General features: G+C 37.9%; 1 protein-coding gene across 1 annotated transcript; it reads left to right on the top strand.

Moving 5' to 3' along the window:
- Positions 1-4977: 4977 nt before the first annotated feature.
- LOC121808617 (E3 ubiquitin-protein ligase RMA1H1-like) lies at positions 4978-7297 on the top strand. The gene is made up of 2 exons (XM_042209194.1): positions 4978-5183; positions 6334-7297. Exon 2 carries the CDS (start codon positions 6342-6344, stop codon positions 7104-7106), a length of 765 nt encoding a protein of 254 aa, XP_042065128.1. The 5' UTR covers positions 4978-5183; positions 6334-6341; the 3' UTR covers positions 7107-7297.
- Positions 7298-11861: the final 4564 nt, after the last annotated feature.

The following is an 11861-nucleotide window of genomic DNA, read 5'->3' as shown; positions in this document are numbered from 1 at the left end:
CTGCTTGGGAAAGGAATCTATTCAATGCGGCTAGACATCCAGTTAGTCTTTGCACATCGTGTATGGACTTCGGCATCGCCATGTTCTGAATAACTTGAACTTTTGAGGGATTTGCCTTGAGTCCGTCCTTTGAAACCCAACAACCCAGAAATTTTCCCGAATCTACCAAAAAGGTACATTTTTGGGGGTTGAGTTTGAGGTTGGCTTTTCGGAGCACGTCGAGAGTGGATTTGAGGTTGTCTTCGTACTCCGAAGTGCTTTTGCTTTTGACAACTATGTCGTCGACATACACTTCAACCTGTTTTCCGATTAGGTGCCGAAAAAGCTTGTCTACCATCCTTTGATAAGTGGCTCCGGCATTCTTTAAACCGAATGGCATCTTTTTATAAGCGAAAATGCCGAAATCGGTAATGAAAGCTGTTTTCGGAGCGTCACTCTCATCCATCAACACTTGGTGATATCCTTTGTATAAATCAAGAAAACAGAAAATTTCGAAGCCGATCAAAGCTTCTACTTTTTTATCTATATTCGGAAGGGGATAGCAATCTTTAGGACAGTGCTTGTTTAGATCGGTAAAATCTATGCACATCCGCCATCCTCCTTCTTTTTTCTTGATCATCACAGGATTGGCCACCCAAGAAGGATATTTCACCTCGAATAGTACATCCGCTTTTAGTAATTGGCGGACTTCGTCATGGATGACTTGGCTTCTTTCTGCCGCAAAGAGTCTTTGCTTCTGTTTTACTGGCCGGATTGAAGGATCAATATTTAACCGATGAGTGATTACCTCGGGGGGCACTCCGGTCATGTCCAACGGAGACCATGCAAAGACATCTTTGTACTCCTTGAGGAGCTGAATGGTCTTTTCCCGGAGTAGAGGCGTTCCTGCGAAGCCGATCTTGACCGTTCTGGATGGATCATCTTCGTATAACTGAACGGTCATTGAGTTCGGCTCTGAAGTGACTTCGGTCATCTCGCTTGCCTCTGACTCCGGTTGCTGTGATTGCTATGCTTGATGGTGCCGAACTGATTGCTCGGCACTTTTAAGCGCAATCTGCAGACATTCTTTTGCTCTCTTTTGATCACCTCGGATGACCGCTATCCCACCTTTAGTGGGGATCTTGATGGTGAGGTGATAAGTAGAGCAAACGGCCCGAACTGTGTTGAGCCAGTCTCTCCCCAGGATGATGTTGTACGGGGACCGAGCTTTCACCACAAAGAACTCGATCATCGTATTGGAGCTTGTAGGCGCTTTTCCCACCGTGATCGGAAGGCTGATAATACCTTCAGGGCGGGTGTCCTCCTGGGCGAAACTTTTCAGAGGAAGTGGAGCCGGACTGAGCCGAGCTGGATCCACTTCCATTTTATCGAAACATTCTTTAAAAAGAATGCTGACTGACGCTCCTGTATCCACAAATACTCTGTGGATCAGTTTGTTTGCCACTCCGGCTTGAATGACAATAGCGTCTTGGTGAGGAGAGATGGCTGGGACGGGATCGGCATCTGAAAATGTAATCACTTCGTCTTTCTTCAGCCTTTTATGTGTTGGCTCCTCTTGATTGGAACCTCTGCGTTCTGCTTTTAGGGACGACTTAGTCTTCCCGGCAGGGAGAGCATCAATAGTCTGGATTACTCCATCATATTGCGGTTCGTCGTCGTCTTCGGGATCCTCATGCCTTTTCGGATCCTGAGGATTGCAGTTCGCACCTCTCTGCCTTTTGTTCTTTTTCGGCTGCTTGCTTTGGTATTTTTTTAACGTTCCTGTTTTCACAAGAACATCAATACCTGCAGCCAAATTTCGGCACTCCTCGGTATCGTGACCGTGGGCTTGATGGAAGGAGCAATATTGATCCTGAGGTCGCCGCGCGGCTGATTTCGTCATCCGCTTTGGTTTTTCGAACATATCGGAATGTAGTTCGAAAATTTCCGCTCTTGACTTGTTTAATGGTACGAACTGAGCGGGCGGCTTCTCAGGATTGAGACGTGGCCCCAATCTGCCTTGTACCGGTGCCCTTTGAATTCTTTCAAAAGGAGTTCGGCGAGGAAGCACCTGGCCGCTTTGATCGGGCTTCTTTTTCTCTTCTCGGGATGAGCTGTCTAAAGACCGTTTTCGACGGTCTGCCTCATCCGCACGGGAAAACTGGTCCGCAATGTCCCACATTTCTTGAGCTGTTTGCGGACCGCACTCCACGAGCTTTCTGTAGAGAGCTCCGGGCAGGATTCCATTTTGGAATGCCGAAATGACAAGTAGATCATTGAGATTATCTACTTGTAGGCATTCCTTATGGAATCTCGTCAGGAAGTCGCTGATCTTTTCGTCGCGACCTTGACGTATAGAAAGCAGCTGAGCCGAAGTAATTCGGGCTTCCGCTTTCTGAAAGAACCTCCTGTGGAAAGCATCCATTAGATCTCGGTAGGATCTAATGCTGCCTTGAGGAAGGCTGTCGAACCACCTTCTGGCGTTCCCGATGAGCAGCTCGGGGAACAGCTTGCACATATGGACCTCATTGAGACCCTGGTTCGCCATATTATATTGATAGCATCCCAAGAAGTCATGAGGATCCACTAGCCCGTCATAAGTCATTGACGGTGTCCGGTAGTTCCGCGGCAAAGGAGTTCGGGTGATATCGTCCGAGAACGGAGTCTTTAATGCTCCGTACATGGCGAACCCGACATCTCTTCGGTACGGAGGAGATGGAGTTCTCCTGTGGTTCCGGTACCGAGGAGGAACAGGAACATGTCGGGGTTGAGGATTCTTTCTCCTGGAAGACACGTCACTACTGCGGTAGTGACTTTCATGTCTGGATGAGGAGGGAGAATCCGCCGTTGTCTTCTCCGGCTGTTGGCTCTTCTGCAGGAAGGTTAAGAACTCCTCCTGCTTCTCGGCCAAGAACAGCTTGACAGCTTCATTTAAATCGGGCTGCTGGGAAGACTCGGTGCGATCTCTCCTGGAGTGGCTTGTTCCTTCTTCGTGAGAACCGGAGGTAGATGTCTCCCGAGGCCGTTTTTCAGACCTGCGAGCTGGACTAGCTTCCTCACGGTTATCACGAACGGTATTATGGGTGTTATGTGATCTGGTATGCATTTTTTTTTTTTTTTTTTGGGGTGGAAAAAGGGTCAAAAATTCGCTTTATCACAAATTTGGTTCTCTGTTTCCCACAGACGGCGCCAGTGATGGTTTGGCGAATTTTTGATGGTGATGAATGCAGGAAAATACAGATCACGAAACAGAGATTTACATGGTTCGATTTACTGAGGTAAATCTACGTCCACGGGAAGAAAAGAGGGCAGAGTTGTATTGCTTGATCTGTTTTCTACAGCTTACAATACAGACTAGCTATTTGATATTTTATCTCTAGAGAACTTCTTTAGAACTTAACCCTTTTCTATCTGATCTAAGTTCTATTTATACATTGAACTAAGATCGTGGCTTGCATCACCACTAATGATGGTTGTGGATGTCGTGGAGGTCATGGAGATCCTGCATGGGTCCACTATCTTGCATGAGATCCTGCATGAGTCCACTATCTCTGTACTTGGTCCACTATCCTGCATGTGATCCTGCATGAGTTGACTATCTTCCAGTTCGGTCGAATACTGAGACCGAACTGCTGAACTATTGCCGAGCAGCTTTAGCCGATCTGAGAGTAGAGCTTAACTGGTCGGCTTTTACCGAGCTGTAGGCTGGGGCCGAACTCTTTGGTAATGCCGAACTGATACTCTTCCTTGGGCTTTGGGCTGATGGGCCGTCACTGCTGTTGGGCTTGTTTAGTCCGTACCCCATCATCAATTAAAAAATCTCACTATTCAGAGCCCATTATAAAAATCTACTTCATATAATTTACTTCACTTACGCCATTAGTTATATTAGACCGTATAAACTACATTGTGCAGTAGCGAGTACTATATTGAATTCCAAATTCCATGAATTTCTTTAACCATGCATATTTTACTAATATACGCTGAGTAGGTCAAATTGTACGACACGAAAATACAGGGTTTGAACAGAAAGAGGTTTTTATTTTTGAAACGAAATTAATATAACTTGTTAAAATATAGTATTCCTTAGTACTACTCATTTACCTTGATATTATATAGTAATAAAAAATGACTTTAAATACGTGGAATTAGACTTGCTATCATTTATTAATAAATATCGTGTAATTTATACTAGTTCACTAATATAGTAGGAGTATTTTATGTATATTAAATTTTTTTATTATATTCACTCACCTTATTATTAAAGTATTTATTAAGTAATATTTTTACTCGCACAATATAAATTGAATCATACGAAGGGATACAACAATCACTTTCCGTTCAACAACGGAATTCATCGAGTCCAGAGCCTTTGTCCTAGCGACAAGAAGCTTAAACATTATTGCATGAAGTGCCGAGTTCGAGTCCTCTTGACAGTTATTTTTTTTAAAAAAAAACAACGGAATCCATCTGACATAGCAACATATCCATCGCCAATGTTTTTAGTACTACTATTTAGAGGTAAAACATATTATCAATAAAACTCTATTTCTTCATCCAGCATTTATTTTGGCTGTGACTTTTCAAACTTCCAATATATACCATATTATTATAGTACTTATTATCATTATATATTTGAATTTTTAAAACACGGTTCTCATTAATTTTTTTTTCTTTTATTAGGTTCTATTAAATCATAAATATAGTCATAGGTCCAACTAAATACATTAAAGCACATTAATTAAAATGAGCGTATACAATATGGAGTATAATCTAGATATGAGAGAGTGGTGACCACGCGCTTCTGTCGCCACGTCGGCGCTGCGGTGGTGGATCTGGATGGGTGGCCCCGTCACCGTGCATTTCAGAGTACTTATCCACAACGGGCTTTCACCTCCACGCATATATACATACATACATACATCTTTTTCCTGTATCTATACCATTGTCAATTACTCAACTCTCTTCTTTATATATATATCACTCTTGCTTCTACACAGATATTCTCTCTCTCTCTCTCTCCCGTTTATCCTTTTCTTTTCAAAAGATAAAGCATCTCCTCTCTCTCCCTCCCTCCCTCTCCCTCTCCCTCTCTCTCTCTATAATTCTGAAAAAGCTGCGATTTTGTTGCTTTATACTATTAAGAGGGTTTGATTGCAATCGGATTTTTGGAACTTTTTAGGAAGGCCATTATTCACATTTCGGTATGTATCCCGAGTTGTTCTTCACCTGTGTGCTTTTTTTCTAATTTTATGCTGTGGGTCTTGGAGAGTCCGATTAAAGATGTTATTTTTAGATCTTTTTTCGTTTCTTCTGTTTGAGGGCCTCTCTGGCTCTCTCTGTCTAGCTGTAGATAGCAATTTTTTAATTTGTTCGTGGAAATATTAAATATTTTTCTTGGGAAGTGTGATACAAGCTTGTTGTTTGTGGGTTTGGATATGGCTGCAGCATCTCTTCTTTTCAGACCTCAGATCACATTTCAGAATTTCATGATTATTAAGGTTTCTGATTTCAGAAATTGTGACATGAGAAATTTAGCTCTTGCATTTTGTTTGTATAAAATGTATTGATGTTCTTGAGCTTTTTGTCATGTTTGTGTATTTGATTGATTTTCAACTTCTTAGCGGATTCTCGCGGACTCTGTTTTTGACCCAGATTTTTTTGCTGATTTATACTTATATTCTTGATGGGGTTGAGTCTTGAATCTTGAAGGCCCAGTTTTCGCTCTTCATCTCTTCTCGAAAATTCTTTCCCTTCCTAGGAAAGAATCAATACCTAAGCCTATTTGTCTAGTATGAAATTGTTTTAATCAATTAAGCAAAGAAGTTTTATGATATGTGGGATTCTAATTAGTTGATTCTTCCTGACAGCAAACCTTGTTTTCACCAAATTGGTATGTCTGCACATGATTGTACTATATTTGATATGCACAAGAGATTTTGATGCTTTGCTTTTCTTGATCTTCACTCATTTAGTTTTCAGGAAAAGTTTGGTGAGTGGTTGGGAACCAAATTATTGATGATGGAATTAGTGTTTTCAACAGCATCTCACCTAATGATCCTAATAAATTTGAACAAGGTTTTTTAATGGAAGACCATCTTTAATTATGCTCATTGATACAGAATTAACCAACTTTAAGACTATTTTACAAATACTTAGTTGCTCACACTACTTGTGGTTTCAACATCATGGGCTGCTAGATTGTCATGTGTCATATTCTAACCAATTAGTATATTACTATCATTTTTATGGTGTGGATTGTGATATCACATTTATTTGGTATGTGTATTTTGCACTTGATGCAAAGCTCTAGTTGTTTTGCTCTTTAATCCTATGTACTATCCACCTATGCAGACATTTAAATGGAGCAATATCTCCAAGGAGCAGCCCGGACCACTGGCTTAGACCAACACAAAGTTTCGTGCCAAAACCTCAAATCCTTGACCTCCTCACTCAACGAATCTGACCCCAATCCATCTCTCGGGTTCGAGTGCAACATTTGCCTCGACCTCGTGCAGGACCCTGTAGTCACATTATGCGGCCATCTCTATTGTTGGCCGTGCATATACCGGTGGATCAGCTCCCAACACTCCTCCCCCGAGAACCCGGACCACCAGAAGCCCCAGTGCCCAGTTTGCAAGAACGAGGTCTCGGAAAAGACATTGATACCCCTCTACGGCCGAGGCAAGACCACCGACGCCTCCAAGGACGAGCCATCCCGTGTCATACCGCAAAGGCCGGCAAGCCCCCGATGCCGGACCAACTTGGTCTTACCGAACCCGGCGAGCAACTACTTGTCGTATCCATTTGAGCAACTCCACCGCAGAGGCTACGACGCCCCACCATCCCCTCGACAAGATTACGGAAGCTACCCCACCTCCCCCACCCTCGGACACGGAAGTGCGCCCCACTTGGCGGATCCCATGATCGGGGTGTTCGGGGAGATGGTGTATTCGAGAATATTCGGGAATTCGGAGACGTCGTCGTTTTCGTATCCGAATTCTTACCATATGGCCGGTAGCAGCTCGCCGAGGCTGCGACGGCATATGGTGCAGACTGATAAATCACTGAGCAGAGTATGCTTCTTCTTTTTTAGCTGTATGATGCTATGTTTGCTCCTATTTTGAGCAGAATATAGTTTGGAGTTTAACCTCTGTTTTTGGTTGGTGATGAACTTGTATAGATTTTACCTTAACGACTTGTATAAATACGCCCATCATCCTTATTTAATGTGTATAGAGGAGTTTATATAAGTATTTCTTTAGTATATAGTACAAAATTGTGTGTTTTTAATGCAATTCATCCTATATTCGCCAAAGTTCTTTTTATCTTTGAATTTCATGCCTGAATAAGTCGAGACTTATGCATGACTTCCTTTGTTTGATATAGTATCTCATCATCTATTTTCGTGAGTTATTATACGCAGGGGTGTTTGGTATGTCATACCATCATATTTAATTTTAATCTCATATCTTGGTCAATTCTTTTTCTCTTCTATAGCAAGTACTTTCTCCGTTCCAGATTAGGAGTCACTTTGATTTTTCTGTACTTATTTTATAAAATAATACTCTGTAGTAATAAATAATTAAAGTGGAAAAATGATAAAATAAGAGAGAGTGAGTAATATTTTATATCTTAACCCTCTCAATAATGTTAAAATTATATTGTATCTATGGATAGTTGAAACTAAAACATATCACTATCTCACATCGGTGTCAATAGAAAACTTTAACTAGTAATATATAAATCTCATGGATCACTCCTCCTATTACCAATTGATTTTAGGATGAAACCCATGGATTTCTATCATGATATCAAAGCGGGTTATCGATTATGGGCCAAAATTAACTGACCCAACAATATATCTGGGTTGAAACAAAAAAAATGACTGACCCAGTAGTAGGGTTTGAGGGAGAGTTGTGAGTCAAAATTTAACTGACCCAGCACTATATCTTGGCTGCAACCGAAAAAATGACTGACCCAGTAGTAGGGTTTGAGGGAGAGTATTGACAGTAGTAAAGTTTGAGAGAGAGTGTTGACGGTTGAAATTAAAAAATAACATATAACTATCTCACATCGATTTAGGATGGAACCTATGAATTTCTACTGTTATCTAATTACTATATCCCTTCATTGAGCCAAGATAGTATGTTTTTTTTCTTTTTTAGACCTAAGATTTAATATATTGAACTTTAAAATTTAAAGTGAAAAACAAATAATTTTTTTTATTAAAAAAGAAAACAACACAATTAATTTGAGAAGATGAAATTATTAATATAATCCAACTAACTTTGTACAACGAGAGTAGTATTCTTCTTTATCATAACTAATTTGGGCAGACTGATGATGCTACACCAGATATTCTACTTGTGATAGCATTTGATCTTTTCGTTCTCGCGTAAATCGAAACTTTAATTCTGGATGCCCGCCGGACTAGCTACGTTCATCGAGAAGCATAAACATGTCCACAATTTTAATTTTAAATAAAAAAGATGGTGAGACTAAAAATGAGTCAATTGGGAGAGATAAGTGGTCCTTTTATATTTGAAAAGGGTCTTTACAAGTCCCCACTACGCCCCTTTTTCTATTTTAGACTACCAATCTAGCCAAATTTCTGGGGTTGGCCATCTAATTTTGTTTTCCCATCACACATTTTTTCTTTCAAATTAGGGTATCCGTGACTGTCAAATTTAATCATTTCTAATGGTCTCAATCTTACATAGACTAAGAATATCACTAGTTACAAGGCTTCTGATTCTCTAGTTTTTACTCTATTTTAAACTGAAACAGCTTGGATGTTCCTACCTTTTGTTTTTTACTGAACAAGGCTCGCTATATATTGAACAAATACAAAGTGAGAGAGTTAGTGATTTGGGTATATATTACTCTCAAAATTTGAAGACCTGTTAATTTGAGTATAAATTACTCTTAAAATTGGAGCCATCAGCATTTAGTGGAGTGACTGCAACTCTCATTTGTTTATTAGTAGGGACGGCGGCTAGTGAGTAAGAAGCTTCCCAAGTGGAGGGCCCCACAAGGTTTTAGGCTTATGCATGTAATTTTCCGCAACTTTCAATAATTCCAATTTTGGTGTCAAAATTGGCTAGTGTAATGTAAATTTGTATCTCTCACTTTCGTGAATGAATTGATATCTTGTTATTAACGAATGAGAATTGCCATTGGACGAGTATGTCCACTATCAACATGGTCAAATCGTCGACATAATGATTATTTCAAAACACCATTGAAACGTGTGTTATTTGGAGTATATAAAATCATATCAAATAATAAAACACCTCTAATATAGGAGGGCGGCTACTATCGAACCTCCTCACCATTTTTGGCCCATTATCCAGTTCTTGACACCAATTATTCAAGATACAAAGAAGAACCAGAGATGAATTTGAAGGAATTTGACAAATACCCCGAAGATTAGTTATAATTATTATTTTATCCTCTAGCAAACGACTAGTTGTAAAAAAAATTGTAACACTCTATACTTATCATATCCCTACATATAATTAGTAAACTATTTTGGAATATTTAAGATTCAACTTGCTTTATCAATCCACATAATGAGCTGTATTCTTCCGTTTTCTGCATTGAGTGATGCTACTCTCATTAAGAATTTAGAAATATAACATATAAAAATAAAGTTGCTTTTCGAGAGAGAGAATGGCCAAACTATGAAAATAAAGAAAGAATTAACTTGGCAGCCGCCTATTTGAATTTTCTATTAGTATCATTTTTTTTCTCCTAATTAACTTGGCCGCCCCTACTTTAATTTTCTAAATACATATAGTAAAAGTCTCGTCTAGGGTAATTTGTACATCTTGTCCTTTAATTGTTACAATTAATTAGTATCTAAACTTTGCGTGATGTTGTTTATGTTTATGCATTTGCGTGTAAAGTGTTGTTGGTTAGTAGTTAGTACATTCATATGCCAATTCTAGGTAAACTCTTCATTCAATCTTTTATCTTATTTAATAACACGTCACGCAATTAAAATGACACATCATTATAATATCTATAGAAAAATACCATATAGCACATACCAAAAACAAGTAATATAAAATCCATCATATGGTGTGCTTGTTGCAACAAATACGGTGACTTGGTTTAGATACGTTCGATTATTGTTTATGACGTACGTACGTGGCAATAAATTTGATTGGCCCAATTAACATAGAGTAATATTCTTATAGAAAGTACACAATTGCTGTCAATCTATACACAAACCATCCCGTGCAGAAAATTTTAGTATTCCATGTATTGCTATTTGGTGTGTCTAATAAATTGATGTATTATTATTAAAGAGAGAACTAAGAAAGAAAGAGAATCTTTTGCAATAGTAATTAATTGGATATATCACGTGGTAATATGTGGTGCGAGTGCCCATAATGTGGTGCGGGTCATGTTGGGATTAAAACCAAGTAAAATCTATTCTATGATTCTTGAATAAAAGTAATAATAGTTTAAATTATTATTAACATGAATAAAAGTGACACTTATAATAAATAAAAATGACACTTATAATAATTTTTTAATTATTATATATATATTAGGTTATAAATATTTAAATATAAAAAATATGTACTCCTAATTATTTTCCGGTTTGAAATGTTAATCTGAACAGAATCGAAAATCTAAATTGTAAAAAGAAATAATGTTTTATTATCTGAAAATTTAAGATTGGAAAATGATTTAATATTTTGATTCGATTCGCTTATTTAGGCTAGTAGTAAGTAGGCAAAATCAAATTTATTAAGCTATTGAACTAGGCATAGATCTAAGGGAAATTGAGAAAGATAAAAGAATTATATAATCTCATGTTGCTGAGTTAGTCAATTTTATTTGAAGTGTAAAATACAAGTTTAGTCGAGAAAAATAGTTGCAAGCATACACTTTTGCAATCGCCCTATCGAATCCCTAAACATCGTCCTATCAATTTTTAGTTGATCATATAAAGACATGAACAAATATCATTTTTTCTTAGTTGACTTAATTGTTAATAGGGGTGAAAAGATTATTTATAAGCACAACGTAGCCTCTGCATGAACGTTTGGGCCAAATAAGAGTTGTTTTGTGGTACTAAAATATGATTATAATTAAGGGTGCTACAAATTAACCCAAACATTTTATTAATATTGAAATAGTTGACATTTGATAATGGAAGTTTAGGCGCGCATGCTCTATCAAAGTCAGCTACTCAGCTATCTCCAATTTTTTTTTAAATATTATGTGCATCAGTTCACGACTTTCTGCATACTTGTTTTTTTAATGATTTCATAAAGAAATTGGGAATCAATATCCAAATAAAATGGAGAAGAACATATACAAAATCAACTACAATGAGTCGTCAAAAATGTATTTGGATAAGAAACAATTTGAAGTAATTCGCCCACAATTTAATTCATTTAAAGAGAGTTGTTAATTTTATGATTATCATTTATCAATCAAGTCGAATTTCACTATCTATTTGTTCTACTTTGATCAAATATTGGACCGACGAAACTAAATAGATAAATACATATATTATTAAGACGTGCTTTTTAGAATTTTTTAAAAATCATTGGACATCCCTCTTTAGGAAAGTCGTGGTAACCAATTATTGACAATTCAATTTTATAAGCAAATAAACTTGGTCTAATTAAGATTGACATATACCCATTTTCCAACATTGTATAAAGGAAAAATTGCTAAGTAATTCACCAACTACGTCCGAGCTATTAATTTGTATTACAAATATATTCAAAATTAGTACATAATCTAATAGTATATTTTTTGTAATCGGAACTAAGCAATCATAAAAACCATATTCTATAATTAAATTCTCAATTGTTAATCAACCAAAATCAACGAATAAAATAAACATTCATCTT

The sequence above is a fragment of the Salvia splendens genome, chromosome 6 (genome assembly GCF_004379255.2).
Source record: "Salvia splendens isolate huo1 chromosome 6, SspV2, whole genome shotgun sequence".
Lineage (NCBI taxonomy): Eukaryota > Viridiplantae > Streptophyta > Magnoliopsida > Lamiales > Lamiaceae > Salvia > Salvia splendens.
The sequence above is the reverse complement of the archived record's forward strand: the minus strand, read 5'-3'. Positions and strand labels throughout refer to the sequence as shown.

Coding starts and splice junctions, on each gene's coding strand:
- LOC121808617 (XM_042209194.1), top strand. CDS start 6,342: ATGGAGCAATATCTCCAAGGAGCAGCCCGGACCACTGGCTTAGACCAA.